Genomic DNA, 16,522 nt, shown 5'->3' with positions numbered 1-16,522 from the left:
TCACCTGGAGTCCACTCTCCACATCCCTCAGCTCCCTGCCACCTGCTTCCCGAAGCCTTTCTCTGCATCCCGGTTCCCGTCCTCTCTCCTCCATGGCACTTCCCTCTACTCTGCACTTTCTCCCTGATTTACCACCAGCTCCCCAGCAATTAGCCCAATGCCTGGTATAGAGCAAGCTCTCAAAGAGCGCTACCAACTGGCATTTTTAGAGTAGATAATCAATGTTTTGGGTTGAACTGAATTGATGATTGCCATTTCAGGGACTTACTGTTGCAGGAGAGACCCACATCCACTGAAATAACTTACTATTCCCGTTTCCTGCTAGTAAATTGAGGGAGGAGGAGAAGCCTGTAAAAGGAAGGGAAGGGCAGTCACTCACCTACCACTGCCTGAGCACTTCCTCTGTCACCTCCAACAACCCTATGAGCTGGACACTATTATTATCCCCATTTTCAGATAGAGGACTTAGAACAGAATAAGTGACCACTTACTCATGGTCGTATAGTTCGTAAGTATTGAAAGATGGAGTTCAAATCAAATGTGCTTAATTCCAAGACCTTCGCCCTTTACCACTGAGCTACTCTGCATTTTGTAATCTCCTAGAATCACCAGAAGCTCATTCCCTGCCTCTCCCCTTCTCCACCCTGATCTCTGGAATGAATGCGGATGGTCTGCCTTGTCGTTCCTGAGTAGGAAAGGGCTGCCCAGCAGAGATCACCAGCAGTCAAAAAGGGCAGCACCACCTCTCCCCATCCCCACCCCAACCATGCCATTAAAACAATGTCATACACACACCCGGGCTCAAGAAAGGACACAGAGAGAGAGAGAAAGTTCAGACACTTCTTAGTAACCAATTCTATGTGTTGCGATAATTACTGGCTGCAATCCCAACGGCCCTCTTTCCTCATCCCTCCCTCCCCAGGCGTGCCCTGGGGTTAGCAGGCATCTCTTTCAATTAAGACAACTTCCTGCATTGAGCATCTTTTGAGTTTTTATCCAGGCACTGTCTTGTGAAATGTTCTGAATCAAGTTGAGGATTCAGTACAAAAAACAGCCAAGTGAAGTAGAGGACTGGGGAGCCACAAGAACAAAATAGTCAATTAAAAAGTAAATGAAAAAACAAGCCTGTGTGACAGTTTCTCCAAACAGATGCTACCATCGAAGGTCCCAAAGGTCCACAGAGAAGCTGAGCAGTGCCGCCTCTCCCAGCCAGGGGGTCGGTGCTGCCTGGGGAGCCAAATGCCCCTAGCTGAGCCACTGCCCCCAAGTGAAATAGCAGAAGCCCAATGGGAGCCCAGGAGAGAGTGTGGGGTGGGGTGGGGATGCTTGGGGCCTCCGACTGTCATGCAACCACTGCCCACCAGAGGCAGCCTCCTTTTGCCAGCCCATCACTCAAGGTCTATGGGCCCCCATTTAACACTTTTCTGTGACCTCCTTTCTCCTACCAGAAGTCAAAATGATTCTTGATCTCAAGGCCCCTCATGCTAGGCTCCAGGCCACTAGGATTAGCTACTGGCCCCTCGCTGCTCTGTTGTCCATCTACCCTACATGTGCCCCGCCCCTCACCTTCTCCAGGACCACCTTGTACGGCCCAGGTGGCCTCACTCACTCCCTCTCCTCTGTCCCCACCCCCTCTGCACCTTAATGATGAGCACCGCGGAACTGGTGCCCATTCTCCGGAGCTTTGTGCATCTTTTCTCCCCAAAGAGAATGTAAGTCTGGGAGGGAGGAGCTTAAACTTGATCTAGACTTGCTCATCTCCATCAGGAGCTGGGGATAATAGCATGGCACTCCTGGCCTCATTTTTTGTTTTTTTTGTTTTTTTTAACTTCCCCAGAAGGTAACTTCTGTGATGATGTGTTACTCATCCATAACTGGCCGTATGGCATTCTCCAGTCTGGATGCATCCAGGAGCCCTGTAAGTGCTTTTATGTACACAACTACATTACGTTGAACTGTATGAAATGTTTCCTGTTCTACCATGTTGACCTACAAAAATGACGACTTCATATGATTCAACCTAAAAATTCCAGCAATGCCATCACCATTAAATTAGCCATCATCCTTTCCCAGTTCTTCTAAGACAAAGGCCAAGTCCCCAAGTGTGGTAAACCTTTCTGCCCAGCTCCTCTCCCCCCATGTGTGGTAAACCTTTCTGCCCAGCTCCTCTCCCACCTCTCCCATGATGCACCAGCCATAGAAAACTGCTTATTACTAGCAACCTGGACACTCCATGCCTTTGCCCATGCTGTTTCTTCTGCATGAAATGCCCTCCCCAACCATTTCTATTTACCAAACTCCTATTCATCCCTCAAAACCCAGCTCAAAAGTCACCCTCAGCAAGCTTTTTCTGATTCACAGCTCCATCTACTTATTGCCTCCTTAGGACTACATCTGAGTCCTGTTTAGAGTGCTACTCATGCACCTACCATTTTGCATCATAATTTATTTTGCTTATTTGTATCCCTAAAACAAAAAAAAAGGCTTTTAGAAGACAAAGGCAGGGTCCTATTTACCTCTGAATCACCTAGGCCTTGTTCCCAGTTATTAATAAGTAACTGATGGATGAATGTGACAGGAAAGGCATTCCATCACACTGAAATGCTGAAAAATGTTAGAAATCACAGAAACTGACAGTCTAAAATGGTTGCAGTATAAACTGTATAAAAACCCTTCACTGTAATGTGTATACTTAATGAGTGTCATAGCATGGGTTCTAGAGCAGACTGCCCGGGTGGAGAATGTTGGCTCCACCACTTCTTAGATGTGTGATCTCAGATGAGTTTCTTACTTGGACCTCAGTTTCCTCATCCATCAAGGGGGGCTAAGAGTATCTACTAGTAAACAAGGACTAACCAAATTATTGCCTGCAAAACACTTAGCTCACTACCTCCCACAGCTGTTGTAAACACTGTTTTTATTTTTTGGGGGTTATCATGGGGAGGGGAGGTCATCTCTAATTGGGACTACGTTTAGAATTTCAACCCAGCATTCCTTTTCCCATTCCAAGTACCACTTGCCATTCCTAAGCTTGTAAGTGTACAATCAAGGACTCTTGGAATTCCCTGATCCCCTGATATTTTCTTCATCAAGTGCGGTCGGGGTTACTGCTTCTAGGGGGAGTGGCGGCCGGTAGCCGAGCCCTCAGCTCTCGGGGCTGCTTAAAGGGTACCGGCGGCGGGGGCTCTTTCCCGGAGGCGAGGGCGAGGCGGAGGACGTGGCCAGGGTCCTCGGCGAGAGGCGTGCAAGGTGTGGAGGGTGGCGATAAGGACAAAAACACTCTTCATCCAGTAGGAGTATGCGCCAAAGAGATTTATTCAGGGGTGATTACAGGTTATATAGGCTGGTAAGAAGGGCAGGGCTGGAAAGGAGGTGAAGCAGCCTTAAATGGCAATACTGAAGGGAGAGGGGCTAGGATTGGTTCTGAGAGGACGCAGGAGCCGTTGCAGCGGGCGGGGGTTGTTCTGGCCACGGTGCATGCGCGCTGGCGGTGGCAGGAGTGGCCTTGGCACAAGGGAGTATGTGGGTAAGATAAGGAAGTGGGGAAAGGGCAGTTGGGAGAAAGGCGGTTTCCTCCGGCAAGCCTCCCCTGCCAGTGGCATTTTGGGTGAGGAAAAGGGAGCTGCCTTGACCTCGCTCCCCAGGCTCGGGGGGGCTGCAGAGGGCACTCACGCCCGTACCTACTACCCTCCCCAGGGGGTGATATCAGGTCCCCTGGCCCAGGCCTGGTAAGTCGAGGCACAAGCTCAGCTACCCGCAATCAAGAGTTTATTTGAAAATGTGTAGTAACAAGGAACAGTGAAACATTTCATAAACAAGGGCTCTAAGAAATCTACTAGCCTATTCCTACAAAGAATGCAATCAATACTTATTTTCATACATTATTAACTGTACACAAAATGATACTGAACAAAGGGCAACAGAAATAGCAGGCAGCATGGTGCTTCTTGGGCAATTCACAGGGACATAAAGAAAAGTGGTACCAGCATGGTAGAAGACAAATGAATAGCATATGAGGTCACCTTAAAGTGGGACTTAACTATGTATTCCTTTCTTTACTACTGTGTAATGCTACTTATATGACGATATGACAGAAAATGGCCCTAGGCACTCTGCTCTACTTTAGAAGCCTTCCATCTCACACTGAAACAAAAAAAGATACAATCCAGAAATTGCTTCTTTGGTTAATATTTCTGCAGTTCCACAGGAATGGTTTTAATAGCATGCGTGTTCTGGATTTCGGTTGTCAATTAAGACCCCATCAGAATGCAGGGCTAAATATTAAAATAATGGGTATCGGTTTATATTTCAACTTTAAAGGCCCGTGTCAAATGGTATTTAACGTGGAAGACAGAAGAAGAGTAATTGGGAATTGAGGAGGGAGAGAAGAGACTACATATCTCTTTGTTAATAAAGATACAGGTTGTGCTTAAAATTTCATCAGGTAACTGCAGAAGGAGCACAGGCTTTGGAGTCAGGGGAACAACATGGGAAACCAAGTTCTTCCATGTATCAGCTGTGTGTCCCTGAAAAAGCTACTCAACCTCTCTGAGCCCAGGTTTCTTCCTTAGCAATCAAAGGAAGTGTGTCAAGGGGTAGGGGTGGGGGCAGAAATGAAACAATGCCTGCAACCAGGTGCAGTGCAAAGCTGGGCTGCCCAGGGGCAACTCCTTTTCCCTCATCTCCCTCCCCTTTAGGGGAGCACAGGTTGAGATTACACAGCTAAGGGGTGGTCAGAGTCCCACAGGGAATGTGGCTTGACCAAAAATAGGCTATCTGACCAAATGATTAAAAGTCTGTCATATGCTAATGCTTGGATAGGGCGGACCTTTGGCCAATTTAGTAGGAGTAAATTGCAATTGATTTTCGAAGAAATTGCTTGTTCTCTTGCCTTTCTTCAGCTGTGTCACACTCTCTCGCACAGCTGTCTTTGTCACAGCCAGAACCAACTGAAATACATGTCAAGGAAGGTCTTTTGGAGGCAAATGTTTCATAATATACATACATCCACTCTTATACACATGATAAATACACCCATACGTGAGTAGGTAAACAAATGTATATCTGCATGTGTGTATGTTTATGTATACACATCTACACAGATGTTTTAGAGGGCTTGTGTTTAGAAACAATTGTGCCACCACTGCTATAACCTTCTGTGTGTGTTGCAAAGCCCTCTGTGGTTGGAGTCATTTTCATTTCTACAACAACTTCCCTTTGAAGACAGATCATAAAAGAGCAAACCCCTGAAATCCTCTCTCCATACTCTCACAGCCCTATCTATGTAAATCCCTGGGTATGAGACGAAAATGGTTAAAAGAGCACAGAAAATAAAAAAAATAATAATAATAAAGGTTAACAATGGCTGCTTTCACCTCTAATTTCTGATATGGTGATAGACCCTCTCAGAACATTAATTAAAATGGAAAGAGAGATGAAAGAAATGCCCAGGGGACATAATAAATTAGCCCTTTATGCAAATTACCCATTCGTTTTCATCACTGACCCAGCTAGTTGAATCTCTAAATTACTGGAAGTGGTTGGTTTCTTTAACAAAAAATTACAGGTGAAAGACTGATTTTTTTTTTTTTTTAATTCTAGGGGGCTAGGGGGACTTAAAGCAACAAATAATTTCTCGTTTTTCCTGGCAGATGACTCGGAAGGAGACCAAAAGTCATGAAAAGAAAATGTTTCAGCCACTGGTTAAATCCCTCTTGCCAAACAGAGACTTAATTAAGCCTTGTTCCGAAATAATTCCAAAACTGGACAACTCCCTCCTTAATTTTCACCCCGAAGTGTGCACAGACCTGAACAGGTGAAGGACAATTCAAGTGAGACAGAAACCGCCAGGATATGGAGAGTTTCAAACATCAATTTAAAAACAAACACATGTCTAATTTTACTTGTCATCACTGTCCCAGACATTTTATGTTCTACTGTCCTAGAAATTTATGGAACTCTCAGTTTTCTTATCAGGAAAATGAGGGGATTGGACTAGCATGACCTCCAAAAGTCCTACCGCATCTGCAATCCAGTGATTTTATTCATCCCTTTGTAAAACAAGCACAGCACTTCCAATGATTTAATTATACTTAAGTATAATCTTATGGCATGCATTTTGTTGAATGAACTGACTCCTGGCTTCATTTAAGTTTTTCTATTCTCATTTTCTCCATTTATTACGTTTTTTATTTTGTTTTATCTTCTTCTGTGTATTCAAATAAAATGCCTTAAATGCATCCTGGATCAAAGTAAGGTATACATTGAATAAATCATGCCTTGAAAAATGTTATTAATATGAAAAATACATATGCCAAGGTCACAAGTTTTCTTGGTACAAAGAATATGCTAGAGTTGAGTCCCAGAATAAAAGAACATCCGACTCCTCTCCCCTAATTTTACAAAAGGAGCAGATAACTCTCAGAAAGGGCAGATATTGTTCAAGGTCACCCAGCTACTTCGGGCAAAGCTGGAAGCAAAACACATGTTTCCTAACTCCTGAACCGGTGCTCTTTTGACCAAACAATCCTGATTGGATACTGTCTCTTGAGAATTCAGTCCTATATCCCAGAGAACCATAAAAGGACAATCCTTTGGAAGGAACAAGCTTCGACAGCAGAAAAATTAGGAGACGGCAGAAAGAAATACTTCAGAGGACTAAGGAGAAGGAATGAGGACAGACATATTGGCTATAAATAATTTTGCACCTTGTAACAATCTTCAGTTCATGCAATTACCTGTCACTCATTGATGTTTTATCGCCCTCTTCTAGTAACAGGACCACAAGTTACTACAGTAACTCTATGCAAAATATTTGATTGTCTCTACCTTCACAGACTTCACTAGAACACTCAGCCTTTGCCATAAGTAGTTAGATACTAGAAAACTCGGCTTTATTCATGGAACTTCTGAGGTTAATCTAAATAACAAAATTTGCCTTTAGGAACTGGTCAATGACACAGAAAGACATAGATTCTTCAGGTCATCAGGCAGGTAATAAGAGAATATGTGTAGACTAAGACCTCATTTTTGCAAAATTTATTCATTTATGTACATACACACAGAGAGAAACAAATCCAACAAGGTTCCTATCAACATGTTTACAGTGGTTATTTTTAGGGAGTGGGATTATGAGTGATTTAAATTAGCTTTCCAATTGAACCTGTTTGTAATTTCTTATTGTTCTACAATAAAATGGATTACTGAGAAGGGAAGGAGGTGGAGAGAATGAAAACTAAAAGTAGTGATCTGTGAAAGTGAAATGTAGGTGTACTTAGCAGAGCCTGTGAAGACGGAAGCATCTCCCAGGCTGAAGGCCTGCCCTTCTCCTGGAGCAGTAATTCTTTCTGCTATGAGGGGTGCTGGAAAGAAGATTTACAGGGGAGGTTACAGGAATGGGAATCAGTCAAGCTGAGAAGGGAAGGCTGATCACAAGAATCCTTAAGCACAGAAAGAGTGCCTACCTCAAGTGATCATGAGCTACAGCAAACTCACCTTTGACCAAAGAGTGTAAGGATACAGGCCCAAAGGAACAAAAGGGATTCAGAGCAGGAATAAGGAAAACCATCCCCAAAGGGTAGTTGAGCCTCAAACTGGGTTAGTAAGAGACGGGACTTTCCTCAAGGGCCCTTTAACATAGAGGATAGATTTTTCATTTCTTGTCCAAGGTCATTTATGAACAGCCCTCCTGAAGGCTCTGGATTGCTATCTCTTTTGAGATATACTATCATTGTTCCAGGATCAAGGAATGGGGTGTGCTGGAAAGAGTCCTAGCCTTGGAGACAGGAGAAAGCAAATGGCTAACATGACCTTGGCACACCTTTAAAAATAACTGAGATTTATTGTGGACCAAGTATGTTTCAGGCACCATGCTAGGCATTGTACATATAGCATCTTTCAACCACAAGAACCTATAAGGTAGGCATTGTCATCATCCCATTTGACATCCAAGGAACCTGAGGCACAGTGAGCTCAAGTGACCTGCCCAAGACCAAGTGAGTGGCAGAGCTGGGATATGCCCAGGTTGGGGGACCTCCAGAGCCTGTGTTCTTTCTCCAGCATTAGCTTGTACAAAGGCTGCACAGGCCACTGGAGGAACCGCAGCTGATCAACACGGCTCACCTAGTGGCTGGGGAGAGATGGAAGGTTGATTAGTACAAGAGTCTGTGGAGGAAAGCTGAAGCCAGTTCATTCCTGTAAGTCACCAAGGTGCTAAGGTAAGATCTGCCAATGGGGAGACCAAGTTGGATTGGGAGAAACTAGCCAAAGGGCCGTAGTAAGAAAGCCAATGCAAAGTTCCAGTGAGAGATAAGATGGGTGTATTAAGGGAATGGAAAGAGGGGAGCAATTTAAAAGATACATCCAAGGTAATTTCAACAGGACTTGATGACAGGTCCAGCTGAAGGAGTGAGAATGGGAGAGAGGATGGAGATGACCCCAGAGTTTATAGCCTAGTTCATGAGGCAGATGATCATGCCATTATATAAGACAGGGGACGTGGGAAGAGAATGGGTATAGGGAGAAAAGGTGAGACATAATGAGATCTGCATCAGATGTGCCGAATTTGAGGTACTTGAGGTATAGCCAAAGGGAGTCATCCAGGACTCATCTGGAAATACTAGTTTAGTGCTCAGGAGAGGTTGGAATAGGAGGGAAGGCTCTGAGTCATTGATATAAGTGGTAGCAAAAGTCCCAGGAATGGATGAGGTTTCATCCAGAATGTACAAAACAGAAAGAGGCCAACACTGGTTCCCCATGGGGCAATGCTTTTTGTCCTGGCAAACGTCCTGAAGGCGACCCTCAAGCAGTGTGATCCTGGCCAAATCACTTCCCCTTCTGACCTTCGGTTCTATAAAAGCAGAGGGTTGGGCTAGATCTCAAGGCCCTAGAACTCTGACCTTCAACATTCAACAAATCGTCTTTGATGGGATTCCTGCTCAGAAACTGGAAAGAAGCTTGGTTCTGAGCAGGCACCCAGCATTAACAAAAGAGCCCCAATTCTCCAGTGCAAAAGACAGACACATAAGGCCTCGCCTGTGTCTAATGGCTGTCATGAAGACAAGAGCAAAATGCAGCATAAGGGAGTCCTGAATGGAAGTGCCTGTCTCAGGGAATTCAAGCAAGGCCTTCAGAGATGATATATGATCTTGGTCTTGAAGAACTAGTAGAAACTTGCAAGCAGAGGCAAGATCATGTTCAAAGGTAGAGAAATGTGAAGACCCGTGCAATACTTGGGTAATGGTTTAGTTCTGTGAGCCTGAGTGGAGAGGGAGTGATGGGGCTTGGAGAAGTAGGGCAGAGACAATCTGTGAAGAGCCTCCACTAACTGGCTATGAAGTTTACCACGTGCCAGAACAGACAACAGAGAACCAAAGGGGGCTCTCAAATATAGGAACAGCATGGTTACATTTGTTATAGAGAGCAGAGTGGAAAATAATGGAACACCACACACCCCTGGCAGGTGATACTCACCAGCCGGCCCTTGACAAGACAGCAGATGACATTACAAGGCTCTTATCCAACATGTAAATCTTTTAAAGAACATTTTTTAAAAAATGATACAAATATGAAGTACATTAAAGCAGATAGGCTAAGCATGGCTAATTATTTGCAACGTAATTCAAAGAAAGCAGCCAGATGCAACAGAGTTCAGGGGAATCTCACCATGGAGCAAAACATTTCCAATTACTCGGGAATCAATCTCCAGGTCCTAAGGCTTCCTTGGAAGGTCTAAACCACTTCTAGAACTTGGAAGGGAAGTGAGAGAGCCAAAAGGATGAGACTTTGTCTTTCACCAAATCAGACTCAGGATGTTCAAATTCTCGTATCATGCTTTCTGCACAACCTATCCACTTGATTCTTGTTTGCAATTCCATCAACTTGGATTATATTCAAGGCCCAGCATCTCTCGACTCTTCTCTACAAAATCCAATCCCCCAATCAATATTTTTAAACCTTGGAGCCTTCTTTTTCTCTTGCTGCCACACAGTGCTTACATCCTCCCTCTAATCCTCCATCCTTCAGGCTTTCCTTGGCACCCACTTGACTTTCAAAACTTTTTTGCTGCTTTCTTCTCTCCCTCCAGAGGGTCCAAAAAATTGCCAACAGGTTCATCTTCCTTTCAAAGCACTGTTTGCTTCCTACTGCTTCTTGAACTTTTGTGAAGAAGAAAAAGGGAGGCAGAATAGAGATTAAAGAGCAGAGAGTTGTGGCTGGGAGAGACACAGATGTTAAACAGTACATCATGGTTTCAATCTTCGGGGTCTCCAAGCTCACACACAGCTCTCCCTTCTTGGATCTCAAAGCACTTCTGTGTTCTCTCTTCTACTGCAACATCCTCATGTGCTGGCTCAACTTTTCCTTTGAATACTCTCCCTCACAGCTTGACTCTTTTGGTCCAAGACCCCCACACTAGCATCAACCCACAGTAAACACACCTCTTCAAGTTCTTCAAAGTGCCTCAGGGGCCAATGCTCTTGCTTTTTCCACAAGAGTTGCCCCTCCAGCCCCCCAGTACAATTCCTGTCTGATGAGGCTGCTTGATTTCTCTTCTGCAGTTCAGGCTTTGGAATAGAGAAGACAGTTAATGGATTCTACCTTAATTTCTGTTCCCTTCCTTGCTCCCACCAGGCACTGATGGAAACGCTTTACCATGGCTTTTTAATCTGGTTAGCAAGTAAACAATAGCAACTGTGGCTCTGGTTTGAGGAATCCAGAGAAAATGGAAACGCGAGAATGTCAAACATGTCTTGTTCAGTGAGAGGATTCAGCCACACTTAATGTATGTGGATAAATATTCTGTACACATTGGGGAGAGAAATCCAAATATGGAAATTCTGATTACTACCATATCTATAAAAGGCAGAAGCCCTGCGTTGTCCTGGTTTCTTCAGAGATTTTCCAGACAGACAAGATGTTCTAGAAACTCAGATTCAAAGCATGACAAGCTGCATTTATCATCATGCTCCTCTGTCCTACTACAAATGCCAAACTGGACAATATGCATTATTCAACAACTTAAAACCTCTCAAGGCTCCATTTGGCTTTACTATACCCACTTAAGGAACACAGTCATTGTCAGAGGTCAAAGCTCATTAGTGCTGGAACCTAAATTCAATGCCCTTGAGATATAAAATGTAGCTCTAGACAAGGCCTTCCTGCCTCTGGTTAATTCATTATGGCTACTGAGTTCTCGGCAGGACAGGTCTCACAAACTCAGAATCACATTTGTTATGAAAAGATCCCTAGCTGAGGGATGGGTCCAGAAAGAAAGACTGAAACTTGGCCCATGCAGAAGAATTTCCAATATGCGTTAAAAAATAACTCAGACAAACCACTGGTATCCAAGAATGAATGAGCCACTTTAAGTGCAGAAATGAATGCAAGGGACGAAAAGAAAAATGCAAGAGCACAGTGCAGGGAGTGTGGCAGTGACCACAGACCTTAATCTTCCCTCCAAATCATGAACTGTTAGGACTAGAGATTATTTATTCCCATTGTCTCATTACACCAATGAGCAAAGCTTGACCCAGAAAGAGAAAATGAGTCTGCTGGTGTACAACAGCTCATAGCAGATTTGAAATTGACACCCAAATGGCCCTCCTTCCTTGCCTACTGCCTCACTTTTCGCTGTCCATAGGGATGTCTGTACCTTTCCAGGTAGCAGCATGGATTGAAGAGCAATGCTTCCAGGGGGTGGGCAGATTCAAAAGCATCAGAACAGCTAGGTTCACCTCTGGTACCCCATCTGACACACCCCATCCTAGTTGCTACAGGCCTGCTTCTATGAGAGCCCAAACGGTGTCTGTGTGTCCTTCTCCACTGCTTGAGCCACTGTTCTGGCTGGGCTGAGGGGACAGACAGCATTAGTGGGGATTTGGAGTGGAGATTATCATCATTATTCAGGACAATATATGGATGCCTCTGATACAAGATTTTTATCCTTACATTCCATCGCGAAACAGAGACACACATACACACTTTATCCTTGAAAGACAAAATAAGATAGAGCAGGGATTCTCAAGCTTCTTATGCCTACGAAGCATTAGGGATCTTGTTAAAATGTAGATTCTGATTGAGTATCTTTGGGGTGGAATCTGAGATTCTGCACCTCTAATTAGCTCCCAGGTGATGCCCATGCTGCTGGTTTGAGGAATACACTCTGAGTAGCAAGGGGTAGAAGTTACAAGCACAGGCTTGGAATCAAACAAATCTGGGTTTAAACTCAAGCTCTGTGATCTTGAGTTCGTTTCCTACCTTCACTATGTCTCAATATCCTCATCTATAAAATGGAAATAAAACATCTAATAACCACTTGATGATGATCAAATAAATTAATGACGTAAAGCTCTTAACATAGTGTCCAGCACATAATAAGAACTCACTAAATGTTAGCTGCTGGCTGCCTCTAACATTCATGAGAGTAGGGACCATATATGTCTGGCCCATTGACAAAACCCCCAATGCTTAGAACACAGTAGATGCTCAATGTATATTTGCTAAATGAATGAATGAATATATCATATACCCCCACACAATACATTATAGATTACTCTCTTGGTTCTGTGCCTTTTCTGCAGGGAAATATCAAATTCAAAACATCAGAACACTCTCACCAATTAGATGCCATCATTTCATAGCATCAAATTCAACATCAACCACCACATTTAACCACCAAGAAATATATAATTTGGGAGGCTATATACACTTGAGAAAATGTCTTAACTGTAAACAAACACAGACAAACATCGCCTGGAATCTGTATGTCATTAAGAGAAATCACTGCCTTGCTCATTATTTATGAGGCTGTCTGAATGCAGATGTTATGAAAAACTGAATTCTAAAACTAAGTTCACTTCAAAACCACATGTAGAACTGCAAAGAGAGACAAAACAAACCATGGGAAATGAGACTACTTTTTAAAGGGCCATTGGGGCAGAAGTATATTCTCTTATGAAAGCACACACTTGGTCAGGAAAAAATAGAACCAGAAGAATTTTTAACAAGTGGTGGAGATTGATCTTTTAAATCAAAGGCAGACAAGTGAGTCCATACAAAATTCTTCGACGATCCCAAATTATCTTCAGACGTCTCCAAAAGTGGCATCATTTGAACAGATCCCCTTTCCAGGGAGGCTCTGTATAAGGCATATAGCAAGAAGGGAATACGATTGCCACCTACAGACAGAAGTGGCACTCCCTTTGTAAGAGTTGGCCAATCGCATTTTAATGTAAAAGAATAAATTCAACCAAGTAACCTCCTTCCAACCTCCTTCAAACCACCAAATCACATTACTTCATTTAGAATTACTTTCAAGTCATGCAATCATCTCTAGGCATTCTGCCTTTTCATTATCATCATTCTATTTCTAATTTTCCAGAAACACTGCGCCATTCAACTCTCTACTTATACACCATTTGAGAGCCAAAGAGAATGTAAGCCAACGAGCAGGCAAAGGCATCAGAACGGAAGTAAAAATCTGCTTACCTGGTATGAATGGGACCACCCGAAATATATCAGATAATCTGCTATTAACTGGTTCATATGGGGAGTCTTCAAGCAGATCGTTTCCTAAAAACAATAGAAAGATTAAGGTCAGATTTCAAAAACAGATTTTTTTTAATTTCAGGCAGTTTTTCATTACTGAATCTGAATTCTAATTATGATTGCATAACAAAAAGACGCTGAAATTCTCAAAGATCTCAAATGATCTATGTGGTTATTTCTTTTCATTTCCTCTGTCTTTGTTTTCCCTGCTCTCCCCAGAGTGCCATGAAAACACTGGAGAGCAACCCAGCCTGATCTTGCCAGAAAACTCTCACACTCTTTGCAAAGGAACTGAATCAGAGAGGAAAGAGCCAGTGACATCACAAGCCCTCCTTGCCTCCAGGAGCCAATGGAAAAAAGGTGACCCAGAAGAGGTCCCCATTTCGGTTTAGTCCCAAGCATGGCATGAAAGCAGATACCCTGGCTATTAAAGAGTCCCCTCCAAAATATGTCTCCATTAATATGTTCTGGAGGAATTGACTGTAAGAGGTCAAATCTGAATATTACAAATTGTCAGTGAGTCTTGGTGAAGAATGAATGCACCAGATGTTTGTGCCAGATTTACAAATATGAGCCACCTCTGGCACACAAGGACCAGTAAATTCCCACTGGAATGGATGATTGTGACTAGGAGCTCTTTCTCTCCCTGAGCTACTTCTGTGTTAATCAAGGTTGAGCCACACCAGCTGGTACAAGACTCAGTTAATCTAAGATGACAATTTTTTTTTTTTTCCACACATCTGCCTTTGATCAGGTTTAAGGGGAGTAAAGATAGAATGGATTCTACAGGACTTATACATTTATACTTATTTCTTTATCTGTCAGCTTGAGGATAAGAAGAAAGGGGGAAAACTCCAGACAAGATACAGGGCAAGCCTTTATACTGTTATTTTGTGAAGAAAACTAAAGCCTCGGACCAGCTTTCCTTGGAGAGAAGTTGTGGGTTCCTTGGGTGGCCTTTAATAGGTTCCTGCTCAGATGCTCCACCAGGCTTCAGAGTGGTCAGCGAGATCCCCGGGGGTGCCCCCACCCCTCCCTTCATGGATTTTCCGACAACCAGGCAGCAGCAAACACCAGCTGCCGCTGTCCCTGAGGGCCGATGAAAGGTCCTCATTCTGCAGCTGGGGAGAAGTGAGCAGAGGATGAGGTCAGCGCGCCCGGGGGCCGAGGGGCCTGCCGGCCTCGGGGAGGGCCCGAGGTGGGGGGCGTGAACGGTCGGCGCGTACCCTGCAGGCTCTGGTACATGCTCCAGTAGATGCGCAGGCAGTTCTTCTCTTTCTTCATGCCCCGCTTGCAGCGGCAGTTGTAAAGCGACCTCTGCTTGAGGGCCTCCATGGCGCTGCGGCATTCGTCCTTGGCTTCGAGGCCCGATGCCAGGCTGAAGTTGGTCTCTTTGCCCGCCACGCACTGTCTGAGCGTGCGGTACTTGGTGCTGCAACTCTGCTCCTTCAGGCACTGGTCGCTGGCTTTCACGCAGTCCAGCCGGTCCCCGCCGCTCACCTCGGCAGACAGGAGCACGTCTGCGGGGTCGAAGGGAAGGGGCGTGAGTGCGGCAGGGCAAGGACCCCCGACGCCCCTGCCGCGCGGGTGAAGGCGCGTGCCCCGGGCGCATACCCGAGGAGGGAGTGTTTGACCAGCCTTCTGGGGAGCCCTGCACGCGGAGGGAGACCTCCCATCCTCCTGGGGAGTTTCATTTTCCCGCCCGGGTAACTCCGGCCGGACCCCGGGACCTGCGGGGGAGGGTGGCGCCAGCTCCGCCGGCCAGGTTGGCGCGGTTTTCCGGGAGCCTGCGCAGCAGCGCGGTTCACCGCACACGCAGACCCGGTCACCCCGCGGCCGCCTGGCCTGCGCGGGTGCTTGGCCTCCCGGGCCATCCCCAGCTCCTCCCCACTCCCGATCTCGCTGCCCGCTCAGCCTGGCGGGGCTGAAACCCGGGAGCTTCCCGAGTCGCAAAGCTGAGGCGGGAGAGGCACTGGGTGGGCGCTGGGCGGGAGCTGGGCTCTGAGCTGCCGTTCCTTGGTCTGCTGCCAGCCCGGCGGGACCGCGAGACACTATTCGGGGAAAAGTTTCCCCTTGGAAGTTTGCTTTCCGGGATCAATGCTTCAGCACATCCCACCTGCCCGCCGCGCCTCCGCGAGGTTCCCAGGACTCGCAAGCTGCGCGGGGGATGAAGGGCTCGGACCCCTCATTTCCCTGCCAGGAGGGGTCATTGAAAATCACAGAAAATAAAAACCCAGCATTAAAAGCTGGGAGGAAGTGCTGCGCTCCCACCGCCTTCCAAGTCTGGGGTGCTGAACTAAGAGAATTGATGACCCCTTTCTCCGAACCAAACTTCGCCCTCCCACGTCCAACTATACCCGCGCCGCAATATTTGGGGGACTGCCGCGAGTGGCCCTAGTTAGGATTCAGAGGGTAAGAAAGCCAGCGGCGGCCTCGACTTACCCAGGAGCGGCAGCGCGAAATACAGGGTTGCCAGGAACATGTTGCCGGCGCGCAGCTGCTCCCCGCCCCCCCCCCCAAAAAAAATCACCAGCCGCTGCTGGGTCTCGCCGGGAGAGATCAGCATGCAGCAATCTCCAGACCGCCGCGCTGTTCTGTTCGCCCAAAGTTCAGCTCCATCCAGTGCGAGGGGAAACTCCCGGGTCCGTTCGCCGCCACCGCCACCGGCGATTCGGCTCCGGACGAGCTGCTGGCGCGAGGGCCGGAGGCGGTTCGGGTTTTAGGGATTCAGGTCCGACCCAACCTGGATGGGAGAGCGCGCTTTGAAATGAAAGCCGAGAGCGCTGGAGCTTTTCCCCTCCCTTCTCTCCTCCCCCGCTCCCGCCTTGGGGGACTTTACAGCGCCCGGGTGAGGGCCCACCCCCGCCCGGGTCTGGGCGCGGGGAGGAGGCTCAGGGGTGTGCTGTGGGTATTACGGGGATCCACCGGCTCCAGCGGGTTGGGGGGCGGGAGAAGTCCGACGCAGGCTCCCCAAGTC

At 46.2% G+C, this 16,522-nt stretch overlaps 1 protein-coding gene across 7 annotated transcripts in view; it reads right to left on the bottom strand.

Annotated features, from left to right (window-relative positions):
- Positions 1 to 16,522, bottom strand: part of GFRA1 (GDNF family receptor alpha 1) — a 207,632-nt gene that overhangs the window by 189,658 nt on the left and 1,452 nt on the right. For 6 of the 7 annotated variants that reach the window (XM_037804732.1, XM_037804727.1, XM_037804733.1 and 3 more), the window contains exons 2-4: positions 15,988 to 16,288; positions 14,772 to 15,065; positions 13,486 to 13,569 (exon numbers count right to left, since the gene is read on the bottom strand). In XM_037804732.1, the coding sequence (XP_037660660.1) occupies positions 13,486 to 13,569; positions 14,772 to 15,065; positions 15,988 to 16,111 (502 nt within the window). In that variant the 5' untranslated portion in view covers positions 16,112 to 16,288. Of the gene's footprint in view, positions 1 to 13,485; positions 13,570 to 14,771; positions 15,066 to 15,987; positions 16,512 to 16,522 lie in introns of those variants that run through there. The other variant, XM_037804730.1, reaches the window with a different exon arrangement.

The sequence above is a fragment of the Choloepus didactylus genome, chromosome 15 (genome assembly GCF_015220235.1).
Source record: "Choloepus didactylus isolate mChoDid1 chromosome 15, mChoDid1.pri, whole genome shotgun sequence".
Lineage (NCBI taxonomy): Eukaryota > Metazoa > Chordata > Mammalia > Pilosa > Megalonychidae > Choloepus > Choloepus didactylus.
The sequence above is the reverse complement of the archived record's forward strand: the minus strand, read 5'-3'. Positions and strand labels throughout refer to the sequence as shown.